A 20,642-nucleotide genomic window follows, 5' to 3' on the forward strand; every position below is an offset into this window, starting at 1 on the left:
AATAAATTGTCCTTTCAGCACCATTTTTGCAGTGTTCCAAAGATTTTGGTATGTTGTGTTTTCGGTCTCGTTTGTTCCTAGAATTTTCTGGATTTGCTCTTAAGCAGGGTGTTATTCAGTTTCCTTAGTCTTCTTACTGTTGATTTCTAATTTTATGGCATTGTGGTCTGAAAAGATGCTTTTAGGTATTTTGATGTTTGTACATTAATGGAGGCTTGCTTTGTGATAACACAAGGTCAATTCTAGAGAATGTTCATGTGCACTAGAAAAGAATGTGTATTGTGCTGTTGGTGGGTTGAATGGTCTGTACACATCTATGAGGTCATATGTGGTCAAGTTGGTTGACTGTGCTGTTTAGTTCTTCTGTAGCTTTGTCGAGTTTCTTTCTGGTTGTTCTGGTTGTTTCAAAAGTAGTGTATTAAAATCTCCCACTATAATTGTAGATAAATCTATTTATCTGGTTTTTTCTTCAATTCTAGTAGGTTTTGCTTCATATACCTTGGTGTTCTTTCATTTGGAGCATAGATGTTAATTATGGTTATGTTGTCTTGCTCAGTTGACCCTTTAATCATGAGATAGTGTCCTTCTTTATCTCTTATGCTGGTTTCTGCCTTAAAGTTTATTTGATCAGAGATTAGTATTGCCACTCCTGCTTTTTATTGCTGTTAGCTTGGTATATTTTTTCTATCCTTTCACTTTTTTTGTCTTTGTGTGTAAGGTGTGTGTCATGCAGGCAGCACATTGAAGTGTCTTGTTTTCTTATCCATTCAGCCACTGTTTCTTCACTGGTGCATTTAATCCTTTGAAATTCAGTGTAATTATCGATAGGTATGGATTAACTCCTCTCATTGTGTTAATTTTTGTGGTGCTTTTCGTTCCTTTTTTTTTCAGCATGCCTTCTTGTGCTGATTTCATGTTTTTTGTGCTATTTCTTGTCAGTTTTTTCTTAGTTTTCATGTTTGCTTGTTCTGCTTAGAAGTTCATTTTCATGGTAAGTTGTGAAGTATTTACTTTCTTTGGGTTTACCTTATAGTCTATTAACTTTTCTCTCCACGTAAGACTATTGTATCCTGTAATCTACCTGGCCTCCTCACCACCTGGATCTCTGTTCCTACATTTTTCCCTTCTTTGACATTGATATTATTTTGATGTTCAGTTGTCCTCCCAGCTCCTTTGAATTCGTTGTTGTAGTTTTGTTCTGTTTTGGACTCTGCTATCCATTGTCTGAGTTTCAGGTGGTGTTGCCACACCTGTCAAGTTCTGGTTGTTGTCTGTTCTTGTTGGTTTTCAGTCCAAAGAACTCCCTTTAGGATGTTTTGAGGTGCTGGACTGGCTTTGACAAAATCTCTTAGTTTCTGTTTATCCTGGAATGTTTAATTACACCATCATATTTGATTGACAGTTTTGCTGGATAGAGGATTCTTGGTTTGCAGTTTTTTTTCTTATAGGGTTTTGTATATGTCTTCCCATTGCCTTCTTGCTTGCATGGTTTCTATTGAGAAGTCAGAGCTTAATCTGATTTGCTTGCCTTTGTAAGTAACACTTCTCTTTTCCCTGTCTGCTTCTAGGATTCTCTCCTTGTCTTTGGTTTTAAGAAGCTTGATTATGATATGTCTCGATGATTTTCTTTTAGGATCTATCCTTCCTGGAGTTCTGTCAGCTTCTTGAATGTTTATTTTCTCATCCTTCAAGATGTTAGGAAATTTTTCTTCCAGAAGCTTTTCAACTGTCTCTTCTGTGGACTTCTGTGATTCTTCCTGTTCTAGAATGCCAATAATTCTTAAGTTATTCCTCTTCATGTTATCCAGCATGAATCTTAGTCTCTCTTCAGATTTTTTAACCCTTTTTTCTACTTGCTCTTCTATCTTAGCAGTATTGAGAGATTTGTCTTCCAGCTACTGGTTCTGCCTTCCATCTCTCCTATTCTACTCCTTTGCCCTTTCTTTCAGTGTATTGTCCATTTCTGATATTTTATTATTAATCATCTGGACTTCTTTTGTAGATTTTGGATTGTTTCCAATGCTTTGTCTATCTTCTTTGATTGCTCCTGTTGCAATTTCCTGACTTCTTCCTTATTTTCCTCCAACCCTTTTCAGAGCATTTGAATCTGTTTCCATATCATTCTTCTGAATTTCTTCTCTGGCAGATCTAGAGTCTGCTCTTCTACTGGAAAGTCTGTGTCTGCTTCAAGCTCATTTGTCTCAGTTACTTTTTTCTGGTTTGGGGCATGTCTTGAGATTTTTAATTGTGTTTTCTTGGACGATTTCAGCAGTTATGTGGGTTTTTAATGCTAAAATGGATGTATATTGCTTTGTTGTTAAGCTTAGTAAGCGTCTCCTGGTGGATATGATCTGGAGATAGGCTTCCATTTTCACATGTAATGCCTAGCAGCTGGTTTTGGCTGTTGTCCAGATGGTGGGGTATTACAGTACATGCTTGTAACTTGGCTATAGGGGCACAGTTGCTGTCTCTTCTTGGGTAAGGTAGGGGGAGAAAGCTCCAACGCCTGGGAAAAGAGTGAGACCAAAAGGACCACAGGCAGAAACAATATAGAAGCAAAGACAGAAAGCACCAATCAAAAACAAAAATATAATTGTGATTGTCCAGTGGCCTTTGCTGTGCTTGCAGGGATAAAGGGTCCCACTCAGGTCAATTTGGGTCTGGGTCCTAGAATCATACGTCATAAGAAGTAGCCTTCATGTTTCTTCTTCATGCCATTGGAAAACTGTGGGTGTAATGCTGGACCATTTTTGGCTGTGCTCCCGTCCACCTGAAGGTGTCTGTGCTGGGCAGTGAGGACGCCATCAGAGTGAAGAGGAAAGATACGTGAAAAATAAAAAGTGAAAGATGAAAAATCGGTCACACCTCTCTGTCCAGAAGCTCAGCTCCGTGGCTTCTAGGGCTGGGTCACTGCCTCTGCTTGGTTGCGACCCACCCTCCCTAATTGTGTCCTTTTATGTTGGGGTTTTACAGGTTGTTCATACGGCCAGCCCTGCTTTTTTCTTGCTGGTAGGCAGAAGTAAAGAGTCCCACACAAGTTAACTTTAGGGCTGGGACCCAGAGTCAGTAGTCATAAGCAGCTGCCAAAGAATCTGGCTGTGGGACCAATGGGGCCTTCCTCTCTGTGTCATGGGAAACCTGTGGGCCCAACACTGGACTCTTTTGGGGGTGCACACCCACCTGCCTGGAGGTGTCCGAGCATGGCAGAGAAGGCACAACAGGGAGAAGGAGTAAGAAATGTGCAGAATCCCCCTACACCTCCTTGTGCAAATGTTCTTGCACCGGGTTTTAGCGCTGGTCACTGTGCCATTCGGGCTGTGGCCCTGCCGTCTGAACTCAGCCTGGGCAGGGTGACCACAGAGGGAGTCCCGTGTCTGGATCAATTCCAAAATCACAATATTTTCCTTTATGTCATGATTTTTCCACCAGTGGGTATGGGAAACTGACACCCTACACCTTATATGCTTGATCCAGAGCTGTGGGGCTGTTCTGTGAAAGCAGCTTCTCTGGGTTTTCAGTCCCTCCCCCACGGAGACTTCCCTACCTGACTTTGCCCAAACCCGAAGTCCTAGTACAGTATTTTGAAAGCAGTAAATTGAATTTAAATTATCTAAGGTAGAGCATCCCACACTGGTTCTGCCACACTCCTCTTCTCTTTCCGTGTTATTGTCTCATTTCATTGGTTACAGCCCTGACATTCTACAAGGAGTGTTTCTCAACCTCGCCTTCAAGTAGAAATGATCACTTTTTTCACTATCATTTCTAGACTTTTAGATCTATATACATTACCCTTTATAAGAAAGTTTCAAAATATTTACTTTAACCGATTATGAAGGTAATAGGCATGCTCACAAAATAAAAATCTGATAAACACAAATAGAAAAAAAAAAAATCACTCATAATCCCACTCCCCAAATACATTGCTGTTTTTATTTTGGTGAGTGTTTCCGTGCATGGTCTCAGGCATTTATTTTCTGTAATGCCTAGTAGCAGCAATGGCATTTATTTTCTGTAATGCTATAGTAATCATGACACTGTTGGAGGAGAATATTGAAAGTGCCATAGGCTGACAAAAGAACCAATAGATCTGTTTTGGAAGAAGTGCAGCCAGAGTGCTCCTTGGAGGCCAGAATGGCCAAACTTCGTCTCTCATACTTTGGACATATTGTCAGGAGGGAGCAGTCACTGGAGAAGGATATCATGTTTGGTAAGGTGGAGGGTCAGAGAAAAAGAGGAAGAGCCCCAATGAGATGGATTGGCCAAATGGCAGCATCGATGGACTCAAGCATGGCAACGGTAGTGAGGTTGGCCCAGGATCGGGCAGTGTTTAGTTCTGCTGTGCATAGGGTCGCTATGGGTCGGTACTGACTTGATGGCACCTAACAACAACAATCATGCCACTGTGTCTGTAATGCTTAGAATCTTAATTTTTTTTTTTTGCAAAACAGTATAATATAAACATTATTGCTTCATGTTCTTTTAATTATTTTTAAGGTCTATTTATAGTATTTGGCTGAATCTTCTTGAGGGTCAGGACTCCTGTTTTGTAATGGCAACACCTAATCACAGTGCTTGTCTAGACTCGTGTAGGGACCTAATAAATGCTAATTAAATTCTAGACCCGAACAGTTAATCCTTCTCCATCCCTACCTTCAAGGAACTCCTTCTGGGTGAGGAGACATACATATCTTTTCATTATTTATGTATTTTCTAATTCATAAATAAATAAACAGTTAAGTGCTTAAGTGCTAACCAAAAGTCAGCAGTTCACATCCACCCAGGGCTCTCCCAGGAGAAAGATGTGGCAGTCTGCTTCTGTAAAGATTACAGTGTAGAAAACACTTCGAGGCAGTTGTAGTCTTTCAAATGGGGTCACTGTGAGTCAGAATTGACTCAGCGGCACCCAACAACTCCTTGTCCCTCGTAGACATGGTCTGAATACTGAGATCCTAGCAGTGAACAAAAACCTCACCCCTCAGGACATTCATATTCTAAAGCAATGATTCCAACCTTGAGTGAAATCATCTGGAAGCTTTTTAAAGCAGGTTGGTGGACCCAACCCTAGAGTTTGTGAATCTGTAGGTCGCTGGTTGGGCTTGAGAGTTTGTATTTCTGATGTTGCTTGTCCAGGACCCACACTTGGCAAACCACTCACCTAGAGGATAATTTAAAATAGGGTATGACAAGGAGCACGGTTGTCCAGTCTTCTGTTGGAGAAGGTCACAAGTATGATTGTCAAAAGCCTCTCCAACTCTTCAGTTTCCAATAGAGAAGGCGATGTCTAAGATAACAACCTGTATCCAGAGTCCGCTACCCGCTCTGCAGGGCCACTGAAGCCCTGGGTCAATAAGGAGAGAGGTTAGAGTAATAATAATGATTTCTGTGCCTGGTCCTGCAGTGCACTTTCCATACGCAATGTCTCATCTTCAAAGCAAAGGCAACAGGAATATTATTCTTCCCATTTTATAGATGAGAAGACTGAGGCACAGAGCAGTTATGTAAACCACTCTAGTTCACCAAACAAGTCAGCAACACATCAGCCTCTTTTGTCTTCATGATTCCGTAACCATCAGTAGAACCCCTTTTTAGTGGTATCAAAGCTGTTTCATAGCCCATGCATCAGTAGTCATAGCTGTTTCCTCTGTGGTGAGACAGGGGCTGGTGCAAGGCTGTCACCTGTTCCTCAAGTGTGATAGCAGCTCGAGAGACTCAGACGAAAGGGCTCGGGAACTGAAATAGGCCTGCTTTAGGGGGCATAGTAGGTAATTGCCCTTCCTGTGAGAGCTACATCTGGAAAATGGTATTTTTTCACAAATGTAGAAGTTTGTACAACAGTAAGTGTTAGTTTCAGGTTCAGTGCATTGAGAATCTGCATAACATTTCAAACTAAATGAACTGTCAGCTTTCCTGAGTCCTTCTGAGGAATCATATCATAGGCTGGCAGCTTTATTTCATTTAAGACTAGAAAAATTTCTAGAGAATGCCTAATTTCTACATAAAAGCAGTCTCCATCCACTGAAGTGGACCTCTGAGAAGTTAGTACAAGAAGTCCCCCACTCTCAGGCTGTGACATTATTTCGAATGCTGCCATCGGCTGCAGTTGACCCCACATCTGTAAGATTACCTGGATTATTCGACTTCAGCTCCCCATGCAAGAGCCTTCACAAATCTGTGCTCTAGCATAATGCCTTCACCTTCTACCAAAGGTGAGCATTACATGGCATAATGTATCTATCCATTTTCTATAAAACTAACTAAGACAGTTTGCTCCCTGTCTTTATAAGAGTCCCACAACAAATTCCTCTGTTCATTGCTAGTAAGATCTGACATGCTTCCACTTTCATTTAAGGCCTGTAAAATCGGTTGTATTTCTCTTTTTGCCTTTGTTGCCAGGAAGCTCAAAGCTATGTTTTGTATGCATTAGCTTCCTCTAACCTAGGTTCTTTGGTGTAGTTATCTCCCCAACTTTGTCATTGATTGAGTCTTGGTCTTTTGCCTTTAAAACTTTTGCTACCTGTGTCATCTTTTAGAAGCTTTCCAAAAAAATTTCTTAAAGAGGGTAGATATCACAGATTAATGAGTGACAAAGGTAATTTTTGGAATAAAAAGGATGAGTTTTTTTAATGTTTGAAAGGTGAATTGAGTTAACCATGGCCATATTACAGACAAGATATGCCCATGGATGTGTGCAACTAGGTACTTGGTGCCTTGAGATATTTCCGTTTGCTTAAGTGATTAAGAAGACTCCTGTGTGGTGCTGTAGGATTAGCACTGGAATTCGAACTACAAGGCTGGCAGTTCAAACCCACCAGCTGCTCCTTGGAAGGTCTGTACAGGGTTTCTGTGAGTTGGAATCGACTTGACAGCACTTAACAACAACAACAACAGCATGATTGAGAGAATAAGCTTTGGCCCACACTAGACCTGATGTTGAACCCTATCTATTCACTGCTTGCTTCATAACTTTATAGTATCTCTGGGCCTCAGGGTCCTCATCTAAAGTAGAGATAATGATACTATGGATGCTTAATGAAGGATTGTGGTTGGTGGTTATGTGCCATGGAGTCGGAACCGACTCACAGCGACCCTGTACAGGGTTTCTGAGGCTGTAAATCTTTACAGGAGCAGAAAGCCTCATCTTTCTCCTGCAGAAAAGCTGGTAGTTTCAAACTGCTGACCTTACGATTCGCAGCCCAATTCGTAACCACTATGCTACCAGAGCTCCTTAATGAAGGATTAAATGAAACAATTTATGTAAAACACGTAGTAAGGTGCCTGGCATTTAGTACATCTGCAATGAGTAGTAATTACACAGATTGCTGTAGCTAACCTATCATAGACAAGACTATGGAAAAATGGAACCACACATATACAACCGTTTCAAATCAACTTCTAGATGTACAACATGGAAACTAAAGCAACCTTCTGCTAAAAGTTAAGGTTATACATCAACCAGGGCTACCAAGACTTACTTCTCCATTAGTGAGAACAGCTCCATATTGTCATTTAGTATTAATTCTCAAATGACAGTAGATGATCACTGGAGATGCCTCGTGCTTTTCTCAGGTTATCCACTCAGGGTTTGGTGACTAAGACTTGGAGAACTCTGAGGTCTCTCTACTGTCTTACTTGTTTGTAAAGTGATTTGAGCATCCTTACCTGGAAAGTCCCCTAAAATCCGTCTTCTAGTTTTGACTGGTTCTTGCTTGGTTTTTCTTAGGTTATTATTACTTTCAATTTATTTTTAACTTATTACTACTAAAATTCATGGTCTAGGGGTGCTTTGGGGGCAGGAAGAGAGTTAAAGCGTATGGTGCTGTGAGTTAATGCGCCAGGCTGCAAAGCCGTTTAAACTGCAAGGTCGGCGGTTCAAGCTCACCAGCATCTCCTCGGAAACCCTATACAGGGTCTCCATGGGTCGGAACTGACTCGACGGCACTTAACAACAACAACAACATACTCTGGTAGCGTAGTGGTTACAAATTGGGCTGCTAACCTCAAGGTCGTAGTTCAAAATCCCCAGCTGGTCCGTGGGAGAAAGACGAGGCATTCTGCTCACGTAAAGATTTACAGCCTCAGAAACCCTGTATAGGGTCGCTATGAGTCGGAACCGACTCCACAGCACACCACCACCGCTATACTCTATATAGGCGGAAGACCTCTTCTTGCAGGAGCTGGGAAGTGACCAGAAACAGTTACCAGGTAACCTACCCTAGATGGTGTGTACCACAGTTGGTGATGAGTTTGCCAGAGCATTACCTGCCGGTGGGTGTGGTCTTTAGGTCCCCAAGGCCTGAGGCCTACAAGCACTGTGAAAGTAGAAGTCCATCAGATTTCCCCTCTTGTAGGGAATGTACTCATCAGCCTTTGCCCAGGTTATTTTCCTCACCTCTGCCATTCTTTGCCAAAACAGTTGTTTAAAAGAGGAAGTCCTCAGGGTCATAAAATGCTATCTGATAGTTAGTATGTGGTGATATAGACATACTATGTTTATATAGTAGTCTGATTGGCAGGAAGTAAGTGATTCATCAGAAAGAAAGGAAAAAAAAAGGAACTATCAAAATGAACTTCCTCTTTCAAGCTCTGTTTGTTCCAGCTCATCCTTTTAGAACTTTTTTCTAGCTCCTCGGTGGCACTTAATAACAACAACAGAACCACAACAACTAATAGGGACTAATTCAGTGTTTCAAAGAGTTAAAGAAAAGTAATACCAATCCCACATAGCCAAGTGCTTTATTTTTTTCATTAGACAGATTACGAACAAACAACAAACCCCATTCTGTCTTACCAGAGTTGGATACAGGCATTGCCCCTGTTGATATGGTTGGCACCTCCTCCAGCGCCATGTTTCTCATGTTCAAGTTGGAATACCCTCAACAGCCTCAAGCGAGATGGCTTGGACGTTGTACATGTTCCCTTGGTAGAACTCCTGTTGACTTGTTGCCTTCACTTTGCTTGCCTCACAGGTCCAAGATGCCGCAAGTCAGGGCCTGAAATTCGTTGGCGTTATACCTCAGTACCATTCCCCTATGAGCTCAGCAGGCAGCAGCCCTTGGATCCCAATTGCCAACAGCAGCGGGGATCCAGGAGATTCGAGAAACGTGCCAGGCCATGGGGATCACACCTCAACGAATAAGGAGAACCCCAGGGCTGCGGATGTGCACAGCACACAGGCAGGGACCAACAGAAGCCCAGAGCCTGGCCTCGGTCCAAGAGGGCAGGTGCTCATCGAGGAGGGAGATGGTGGAGAATTATTATCACAGCGGATGAGTAAGACACTGGAGGGGCAGGACGGTATGCCACTGGAAGAGCCACTCTTGGGAAGTAAGTATGTCATGCCAGGACTTTTGACCCACTTAAAGGGACACTGGCAGTTTGCCATGAAGAACTGGTGGGTCCGTATAGAATTCTAAGGGGGGAAGATGTTGGAAGTGGGTTTTAGAATGGGAGTGACTTTTTTCCCCCTGGTCTTGCATTGCCCTTGAATTATTCTACTTTGACACAGGATACCAACTTCTGTCAGTGCAGGTTTGCATGTTGCTGTGAGACCAATCAGGTTTCAATAACACGTTTAGACTAAAGATGGACAATGGAGAAAAGCTTAGTAGCCTACTTCCAAAATCAAAATGAAACACCTAACAATGAATGACCCACAATCATGGGAATGGCACAGGATGAAGCAGCAACTTGTTCCATTGCACATAGGGTCAGGGGCTGACTGTTCAGCAGCTGACAACAACAATAACAACAAAACAGTTCTTCAGTAATCCCCATGGCATTTCCCAAGAAGTGAAATTGTAGTGTGGCAACAGCAGTCCATCAAACAGGGCAGCCCCACTGTGTACTTGCTGAAATTGTGACTTGTGGAAGGGTGGAGCCACATGAAATTGACTGTAGTTGCTCTAAAATATCATGTTGGAAGTGGGTTTTAGAATGGGAGTGACTTTGTTCCCCCTGGTCTTGCATTGCCCTTGAATTATTCTACTTTGACACAGGATACTAAGATTTAAAATTGATTCAGTGACAGTGGGTTAGGTTTGATTTGGCTTGGCTTGGCACAGGAAGTGTCACTGTGCACGGCACCAATGCAGAAGGTACACCCACTTTTGAATAGCTCATTTTGATAATCTGCTTAAAGCAAGAAATCAGGAAAGCCAAATGAGGACAAATTAGGGAGGAAACTGGTGATTCAACTATATGAACAAGCAGATTGCAGAGTTTATGTATTTGACACATTGTCTCTGTTGAGAGAATGATCTGCCCAGGAGAGGTGGCCGGTATGTGAGCCCTCTTATTCCCATTGTGGTACCATTAGAGCATGTGTTTTAGGTTGGGAATTTCGAACAGCAACACAACAGTTATAATAGCCAACTTCATTAGCATTTCTTGTGTACTAGGGCCTATGCTAGCAAGCATTTGGTGTGAACCATCTCTTCCAATTCTCCCTCTAGTCCTATGACGCTGTCTTCATTATCTAGTGCTGCTATAACAGAAATATCACAAGTGGATGGCTTTAGCAAGCAGAAATTTATTAGCTTAGGAGGCTAAAGAACCAATCCAGGACACCATCTCTGGGGGAAGGCTTTCTCACTGTCAGCTCTAGGGGAATGTCCTGTCTCTTCTCAACATCTGTGTGCCTGGCATTCCTTGGAAATCTCCATTTGTCTTGACATCCATCTTCCCTTGGGGTCTAGGAGACTCTCAACACATGGACCCTGGGTTATCGCTCTGTTCTGGCTTTTTGTTCTTTCTGTTAGTCAGGTCCCTTTCTTTCTGCCCTCTTCTCTCTCCTTTCATTTCTTATAACATACAAGATGATGCAGCCCACACCCTAGGGGAATTCCCCTTATCACAGATCAGGGCTGTGATGAGTAAGACTGTTGCATCCACCCTAATCTGATTGGCTGATCACATCAGATCACGTAACAATTACACACCATATAGCAAAAGTACCAAACCACTGAGAACCCCTGGCTTAGGCAAGTTGACAAAAATTTTGAGGGGGACACATTCAATCCATGACAAATATGGATGAACTCTTATTTATCATTTTCCCTTTTACAGCTAAAAGCACTGAGATCTAACAGAGTAAATCTGTTGCCCAGGTTAGAAATTGGTAGATCCAGCACATGAACCAAGAAGGCTTAGCCACTAACCCAGCTCATCTTGCTATTCTATTCTTCCTAGATTATCAAGGTTTACTAAGGTTCTTATTTACGGGAGTGAAGATTCTCTTCATTTGCTTGTATTACCCTTCCCCCTTCTTTCACCAGCAAATCTAGAGTCTGCCCATTTCCTGAAGAATGTTAACCTTGATGCTGTATCTCTCTGCTCAGGGGTCACTCTGAAATTTAGGCAGTTTACTCTTGTCCTGGTGGGGCATTGTAGGATAAGCACTGGACTTCTGACCACAGGGTTGGCAGTTCAAACTCACCAGCTGCTCCTTGGAAACTACCCAGAGTCGATGTGAGTCAGAACCAACTCAGCAGCACTTAACAACCACCATTATTGTCCTTTAGTCCTCATTTTGTGGAATAAATGAACATTTGGATTTTTCCATCAGTTAATGAGCACTCACTGGTTACTACTGGGTGTGTTGACAGTATGGGATTGCCCAATCAACAAGGTAAACACAGGCTAACTAGTGCTTGCTTACTAATCTATAGTGAACAGTTTTACTTATTTTTCACCACATCAAAGGCTCTGCTTCTAGGTAAAGCTGGCATCCAGCTCTCTCCCCACCCCACAGCACCTGCCAGTTGAACCAAAGCCTCTTTTCGAATTTACCATCCCAGACAGGGAATGAGTTCCTAATACACAAGGTAAGCATGGGCTTACATGTGCTTACCTACTAGTCTGTAGTGAATAGTTTCACATGAGTTTCACCACAGTAAAATTAGTAAATGAGCATAAGTAAGCCTGTGCATACCTTGCTTATCGCCCTGATGCATGACCTTCTCAGCGTAGGCCAGATACTGTTAGGATGATAAGCATCTGCTTAGTTACTAGTGCTGCTGTCAGAGATACCACAAGTATGGGGCTTTAGAGAACAGAACTTTATTTTGTCACAGTTGAAAAGGCTCAAAGCTCCAGTTTAGGATGTGTGTAGAGGAAGGGCCTACTGTTTATTTCAAGTTCTAGTAGCCAGCAATGGTCGGAGGTCCTGGGATTGTAGGTTTATTCACCTCAGTCATCTTTCACCCTGTGAAAGCATCTTTCACCCCTTTCCCCGTCCCCATGTCTGTGTCTGTGTCTGTGCCCCCACTGTATGTTTAATCTGCTCTTCTTTATGACTCAGAAGTTGTTTGGTTTAGGACACAGCCTAAATTGATACCGCCTCATTAAAATAGGATTACATCCAAAGTTTGGACTTCTGGTGTGGTGCTGTATGATAAACACCGGACTGGGAACCCACCAGCTCTTCCTAAGAAACCCTATACAGAGTCGCTATGAGTCAGAACTGACTCAATGGCACTTTAAAACATCCAAGCTTTAGAGCAGGGGTGGGAAATCTGTTTTCTGCCAAAATTTGTAACATCATTCATGGGCCATAGAAAATTATCAACTTAAAAATTAGCCTGCTAATTAATTAACATTTAATTAATTCACCCCTAATATGATGGCACTTAACAACAACAAATATGATGGCTGGAACTATGGTTGCCTTGGCAGGGCCAGACCAAATGATTCTGCGGGCCAGACATTTCCCACCCCTAGTTTAGCTTTTGAGTTATGGTGTTGAAGGAGAATATTGAAAGTGCCATGGGCTGCCAAAAGAACCAACAGAGCTGTGTTAGAAGAAGTATAGCCAGAGTGCTCCTTGGACGCCAAGATGGCCAAACTTCGTCTCTCATACTTATGACATATTGTCAGGAGGGACCAGTCACTGGAGAAGGATATCATGTTTGGTAAAGTGGAGGATCAGAGAAAAAGAGGAAGACCTCCAGCGAGATGGACTGGCAAAGCGGCAGCATCAGTGGGCTCAAGCATGGCAACAATTGTGAGGTTCACCCAGGATCGGGCAATGTTTCGTTCTGTTGTGCATAGGGTCACACTATAAGTCGGTACCAACTAGATGTCACCTAACAACAACAACAAGTTTAAGGGATACTATTCCACTACATTTTGAGGGTCACAGTTCAATGCATGAGTGTATCGGCATCTCAGTCACTCTTCATAATAGGTTTAGGACAGAAATTATTATGATGCCCATTTCACAGATGAGCAGTCTGTTTCCATGCAGTTTCTCATGAACAGTCAGTCTCCTTAAAGACCTGTCAGACAGGGGCTCTGGGTCCCGTTGGTCATGGCCCTCACCTGACCTCCAGCTTCTCTGTCAGTCTTTTCCTAAGAAGTCTGGTGGGTTCCTTCCCTGTGAAGTATTCTCACCATCACCCCCCACCCACCCAGCTACCTTGCTTCCCCTCCCTGCTGCTAGTTCAGCTTCCAGCTTGCTTTTGTCTCAGGCCCCCTAAGGAGGTTGAAGTGTTTTTACTCCTCTTTCTGCCAGGTGGGCTTAAATAGGCAATCACACAGCAAAACAATTAAAAAAAAAATCCAGAGGGAGATTCCCTCCTTCCCCCTCCTTCTCCTCATTTAATTTATTTCCTTTCTAGGAGGCCTGAGGGAGCAGTCCAGAACTGCTCAGCCAGGGCTTTCCAGCAAACTCTCCAGCAGACGGCAGACTGCCCCGCCCCCGCCTCACTCTAGCCCAGAGCTTTTGCCCTCCTTTGCCCCCACAGGTGCCAGGGGCAGCCAGTCATGTGCCTGTCTTCCTGCTTCTTGACTTTTATTTCCCCACCCAGGAGAGTTTCCTGTTTGTTTGATGTCCCTGTGGTGAAAAGAGACCACCTGCAGGAGAAATAACAGCCCAACATCTTGCTCCAGGCCACTCCTCCCTCCTCATCTGCCCTCACCTTATTGTAAACTCAGTCCAGTTCTTTCTCATCACCCCCCAGGTTCTCCTGCAGCTCTGCTCAGAAGCGTAAACCCAGTCTAGGTGCTACTTCCCTACACATTCCTGTGCTTGGGTATCACGTTTTCTTCATTTGTAGTAAATAGGACTGGGTTGAGAAAGGCTGGAGTCCCTGGGGGAGTGCAAATGATTAACACACTTGGCTATTAATCAAAAGATTGGAGATTGGTCGTTCACTCAGAGGCAACTCAAAAGAAAGGCTTGGTGATCTATTTCTGAAAAATCAGTCAAGAAAACTCTATTGGAGCACAGTTCTACCCTGACATTCAGGATCACTGGGAGTGAGAATCGACGTAATAACAACTGGTTCTTGGTAGTGGGGAAGGCTTCTTGTTGTTGTTAGGTGCCATCGAGTCGGTACCAACCCATAGCGATGGAAGGCTAGTGCCGGGTAAAAGATAGGAAAAGTGTCCCTCTTGATGTCCCCTCATCACTTCTCTCCTCACCTCACCTCCAGAATTCTGGTCTTGTCCTTCCCTGAGCACTGTTGCTACATCTTCAGACAGAGAAACAAGGCCAGACAGGTTCACAAAGTCAAGTCGTTCTGCCGTCACCAAAATAGTGGCAAAAAGCCTTCCAAGCATTATCCTCCTACTCCATTTCTACTCTCTTAAAATGCAGAGAACTGGCCAGTGATTGCAGTTGTTTTTCTTGGTGGAGGGGAGTTGATTCAATAGACTTCCTTGGCAGTCAGCTCACTGTGAAAATCTAAATCTCATGAGGGGAGGTGGGTAGAGAGAGGAGTGCCCTCCTGAGTCTGGCTCTTTGGATGCTTGGCCTTCTTCCCTGACACTCAAGCAATATCCACCCCTAGGGTAGTTGAACCCCACAGTTCCGCCCCTTCCCAGATCTGCCACCTGCCCATTATGGAGTCCATTAGTGAACCACTATTGAACTTCCCACCTGCGGTCAAAAGCGCCTGCTTTCTATGTCCCGATGAAATTAGCCTCTTGTCAGATTTGGGAAACAGCCCAGGGTTTGGAGTTTGAAAGACTCTTGGCTCTGCCACTTACAGGCTTATGATTTCTTGGGGATCCACTTACCACTCTGGGCATGGAACCAAGGCAGCCCCCTCCCATGGAGTCAGAGGGTCACATGAGATGATGAAGGTGAAAGGCCTTTATAAGCCCAGAGCATGTGCTCTGTCCACCTGACCAGCAGGTGTTTCCACACAGAGGTCCCTTGCTCTTTGTACTCTTGGATGACCGAGGCCAGAAATAGCCTTCCTCCTGACTCGGTCTGGATGGGGCAGCTGAGACCCCTCTGCCCCCTCTTCCCAGCACACTGCCCCTGCCCCGTGGCTTCAGCAGACCTCACTCCCCACCTAAATATTTGCTCCTTCCAGCCAAGTTAACTCAACAGCCTCTTCCTTCTACTGCATCTCACCTTTGGAGTCCCAGGTTTTAAGGCAGACACTAAGCCCTGTCTTCTCTCTAGACACCAGGATGCAGCCAGACTCCTTGCTCACCTGCAAGTCATGAACCCTCTGAAGCCAGACCGGTAGACAGGCTGCAGACTTCACCTTATACCCAAGTTCCTCCCCATGGACATGGGCATGGGCATTAGAGCTGGACACCTGCCTCTCTGCTCCCCATTCCCAAGTGGTTGAGCAAGATGAAGATGAAGAGACAGGGCTGTCAGGCGAGGAGCACACAGCCCTCTCGTCCTCTAGCTTCCTCCACTGGTCTAGTTTAGGTCAGTCTGGCAGACATCATATGTGCAGCAACTACCATATCACAAGACTCCCAGTGTGGCACTATTAGATGGGTACTGGACTGTTAACCACAAGGTCCGAAGTTCAAACCCACCAGCCACTCCTCAGAAACCCTGTGAGTCAGAACTGACTCGATGGAACTTAACAAGAACAACAACCATATCACAGGAAGTGTGCTAGATACTAGGAGCCCTGGTGGCACAATGGTTAAGCGTTTGACTGCTGATCAGAAGATTGGCAGTTTGAATCCACCCAGCATCTCTGTAGGATACAGACCTGGCAATTTGTTCCCGTGAAGATCACAGTCAAGAAAACTGTATAAAGTAATTTTCTTTTGTCACATGGGGATGCTCTGAGTCGAAAATCGACTCCCTACTGACAATAGCAACAGGTATCCACATGAAGAAAGGCAAGCTCTCCTGCTGAGAGAAATAACAGATTAACAAGGCAGAAAGATATAGAAAGAAAGACAAGACAGTCTTGATGCCCTGGGTGCTCTATTGTTCAATTCTTCAGCCTGTCTCAGAACATTCTCCCAAATAATAATTTCCTTTGGGACTTTCTGTCCCACGTCTGGAAAAATCTTCCAGCTGGGGTCATGGCAGAGTCACAGAGCAGCTGAGGAAATTTAAACAAACTCAGGGCTTCTTTTTGGATCCCTGATGCCTGCTCATGTGTGATCTTGTGAAGATGTCTGTTGGAGAAACAGAGTCTGAAAACAAGGGCACCATTTTTGGACAGTTTCTCTTGACTGTAAGTAGGGAGAGGATCCTGTGCTGGCCAAGGAGACATGGAAGAGAGACATTTACTAAAGGGTTATGCATCGGAAATCAGGATTCTCCCAATATTTCATTGCTACAAATGCTTTAGAGGCTCTTAATTCCAACAGCATTTCCTTTTCCTTCCTGAAAAATGTATTTTTGTTTTTGACTTCAGCCCTCCACCCTGGGAAGCATCCAGCCAGGAACGTGGGGCATGCTGTCAGCACTGGTTATTTTGTCTCCCCACCCCCACCCCCACCGCTCTTGGTTCCCTTTTTGGCCTTCCCCTTTTTCTATTTCATTACACATTTAGGTATGTTGTGTTTTTGTCATCCCATGTGAGCTGGGTTCCTTCTGTAGGCTTAAATGGCATGACTTTTTTAACTTGCCATTTCCCTATTCCCTACTTATATCTCCCATGCAAATGCTGTGATTGTTTTTGGGTTTTTTTCTTTTGAATTTTTATGCATTTGTGCAGACTGCAGTGACTGGTACCCCAATCTACCTTGGGACAACTTGCAGACAGTTCTTAGCACATGGAAAGAGACATCCCAGGGAATAATGCCCCAGGAGTCACCCCATGAGGGTGGAGTTGGTGGGCAAATGCCCTCCATAGCTCCTTGCCCCTTGGTAGAACAGTCTGAGGCAAGTTCTACACTGTCTCTCAAAGGATCCCCAGTGGGATTGAGTCCCAGTTGCCCTGCTCCTGCTTCATTGGCTTTTATCACGTCTGTATTTCACTTCTCTGCTTTCTTTGTTACCTGGGTTCACTTTCCAAAGAAACTGCACCCCAGATGTTTACAGGACCTGCTTTTGAAGGAATCTAAGTGGAGTCCATGGCTCATCCACACAATGACGCCCTAAATCACTGTTTATCCTCTTCCCTCAGTAGCATTTATTTGAACCCCTGGCACCCAAGACTGCAACACACCTGGGCATGTAGTCCACTTCTGCTCCCCCACCCCAGATCCCCTTCATTGCCAACCTTTCTTTGCATCACTCCAGTCCTAAACTTGGTATTTCAGTTATAAAATAGGGTTGTCTTTGTGATTTCCTGTCAAGTCCATTCTGACTCACAGCAGCCCTGTAGGACAGAGAAGTGCCCCTTAGACGTTTTTAGGTTGTAATCTTTTCAGGAGCAGATCATCAGGTGTTTTCTCCTACTGGTGGATTTGAACCGCAGACCACTCAATCAGGAATGCTTAACGATTGCAACAGCAGAATCCACTGCCATAGAGTCAGTTCCTACTGACTTTGGTGAATCTTCACCAAAGCAGACTTCATCTTTCTCCTGTGAAGCTGCTAGTGGGTTCAAACCACTGCCCTTTCTGTTAGAAAATCAATATTTAGCCCCCTGCGCCACCAGAGATTCTACTCTGGTGGCGCAGGGGACTAAGTAGTCTCCTGATGGCAAACTCCATAAACCAAGACCTTGTGTGAATGCATTTACTGACTGAAGATGTCTTCTTAAATCAGGCAGATCTACCAAGAAAGTCAAGATGAGGTAGGGATCACATTAGAAGGTCCTGGAGAGAGTGGGAGAAAATGTAGAGCAAAACCAAAAAAAAAAAAAAAAGACTAGGATTACTGGTAATTTACATAGAGACACGTTGATGCCCCAAGACTATGGCCATTGAGTACCTTTCAGGTCTGGAACTGAATTCACCCCTGTATCTTGGCTTTCAGCCAGACACTGGGCAGACAGGAACAGTGATGACGTGACATGTGCACACCTTGGAATAACCAACCGCTTGGATCAGGGGCCAGCGTTTACTCAAGATTAAGTTCAGAAGGGTTAGGAAAGAGGGAGGAATGGAAACAGGAAACACAGGGAGGAAGTGGGGTCAGTGATGATGCAGTTGCGGGGACTGATGAGATGAGATGGATTGTGTATGAGGTGTTGAATGCAAAACGGATCTGCTTCATAAACCTTCACTCAATTCACAATAAAAACTTTTTTTAAAAAAACAGGTAAGGATGATGTATGGGGTAGAATCCTTTGTTTAAAATCTAGGTGGCTACTTCAAAGATGGGCCCCATCCATTCCAAATTAGTCCTAATAGATAGAGATCTTGAAATGGCTTCCTTGATAGTTCAACTGTCGCTGATGACAAAATCTCATGGTCCAGCATTGATCCCCAGAGAATTCTCAGATCCTATTTGTCCCAGAATATGGCAACTCTGTGATCATTTTAGATGGCAAGTGGACACACATCATTTGGTATGACTGTCCTTCATTGTTACCTCCTACATATGGCAAGCAGTAGTGGTTCACAAAGTCTCCTTTTTAAATGCAGCTCTGGTAGCGTAGTGGTTATGAATCGCGCTGCGAACCTTAAGGTCAGCGGTTCAAAACTACCAGCCGCTCCACGGGAGAAAGATGAAGCTTTCTGCTCCCGTAAAGATTTACACCCTCGGAAACCCTGTACAGGGTCCCTATGGGTCGGAACCGACTCGACGGCACTTAACAACAACAACAACATGTCAAAACAAGCGAGTCAACTTAAAAAAAAAAAAAAAAAAGTTCAACAAGTAGTGGGGCATGGTACAGATTGTAAAATACTGAAATTTGGGAAAGAACATCCTGAATGTGGGCCAGGGTCAGTGTTTTGTGGCAAGAGAGAGAAAGCCTGAATATGAATACACTTTGTCCTTTTTGCTGGTATCAACCGTTCTTCATGACCTTTCATATTTTTCTTTGAATGAAGGGTGGGGATTTTCTTATTATGTAAAACTGATAGTTTTGGAAACCAAACCAGTCTCTTCCTGACTAGCCTGTCTAAACAAGGCTGTGTTAAGTTGTATCATTGCTGCATTCTGGATTAAATGAGTAACACAGATATAGACCTTCAAATTTAGAATGAAATTCCAGGTATTTGCTCCCGGAAGTTGAAATTGCTAACTCATGCCCTGCAGCACGTCTGTCAGGCACGGAACAACTGTTGGGTGGGAGTGGCTATTGATTTCTGAAGAACCAAGCTATAAATGAAGTAGTAGAAAGCTCGGTGCCTCCCTTCTGGTGCTACTGGGCTGCTCAGGCAGCAACCTTCATTTACGGGAACCTATTTATTTTCATTTATCAATGCTGTATTTTTGATGCACTTGATTAAGTATTATGGGTTCAGCCCAAGGAAACACCATTGTAGTTTATAAATAGTGAATTCAGGAGTATAAATGTTCCTGGAATTAGAGCCATATTTTTGTTTTCATGTGCCTCTTTGCATTATCCTTGTCCCCCACTCACCCTTGAAAGACCAGCTTTTATCCAAATATGTCTGCTTTTATCTCCAAAACACATTTTTATTTGAATTTCTAGAAATGAATACTATGCCCTTTTCTCAAGCACCTAACTGTATAAATTAACCCCAGATGACAGCTATACATTCTATTCCAGATGAAAAACCTGTGCCCACCCCCCCACCTCTGTCACTTTTTAGGCAGTCTCAGTTTACTGCTTGGAATCGTGTTTTATTAGTAGTCCTGCAGCCAAGAGGCTTTGGTGGTACAAACAGTTCGTGTGCTCAGCTGTCAACCACAGCGGTGCCTCAGTAGAAACACCTGATGATCTGTGGCCGAAAAAAATAGCCAGCCATTCGTACTCCTATGGTGGTGGTAGTGTGCCTTGGAGTTGATTCTGACTCATAGCGACCCTGCATAAGGTTTCCGAGGCTTTAAATCTTTACAGGAACACAAAGCCTCATCTTTCTCCCGTGGGATGGCTGGTAGTTTTGAACTGCTGACTTTGAGGTTAGCAGCCTAACTCGTAACCACTGCACTACCAGAGCTCCTTTAGAGTATAGCTTTACTCCAACTCGCATGATACAGCCATGAGGCAACTAGTACTGGCAGTACAACCCAACAGAGATCTCACTTTTTATTCAATTTCTTCCGTCTTCTAGAAGTTCCTCTAGACCCAATGAAGCAGATTTTTACCACTGCTTGACCTCTTTTCTCTCCATTCCCTTTGTAAATATCAACAGAGATGGAGATCTTCACCCTTTTCAACAAACCCAAGAGCCAGCGGAAGTGTCGGCAGTACTATCCTGTCACCATTCCTCTCCGGGTCTCCAAGAATGGTCAGACAGTGAGCAGTTTGGACGCCAACTGGTTGGAGCACATGAGTGACCACTTCCGGAAGGGAGGCATGCTGGTGAACGCAGTCTTCTACCTTGGGATGATGAATGGTATGGAA

At 43.9% G+C, this 20,642-nt stretch overlaps 1 protein-coding gene across 1 annotated transcript in view; it reads left to right on the forward strand.

Annotated features, from left to right (window-relative positions):
- The window catches only part of RFTN1 (raftlin, lipid raft linker 1), a 307,136-nt gene that overhangs the window by 219,533 nt on the left and 66,961 nt on the right, over window positions 1-20,642 (forward strand). Inside the window, exons 6-7 of the mRNA XM_006846631.1 lie at window positions 8,967-9,324; window positions 20,431-20,634. Coding sequence (XP_006846694.1) covers window positions 8,967-9,324; window positions 20,431-20,634 — 562 coding nt within the window. The remainder of the gene's footprint in view (window positions 1-8,966; window positions 9,325-20,430; window positions 20,635-20,642) is intronic.

Source organism: Chrysochloris asiatica, unplaced genomic scaffold (assembly GCF_000296735.1).
Source record: "Chrysochloris asiatica unplaced genomic scaffold, ChrAsi1.0 scaffold00028, whole genome shotgun sequence".
In the NCBI taxonomy this organism is placed as follows: domain Eukaryota; kingdom Metazoa; phylum Chordata; class Mammalia; order Afrosoricida; family Chrysochloridae; genus Chrysochloris; species Chrysochloris asiatica.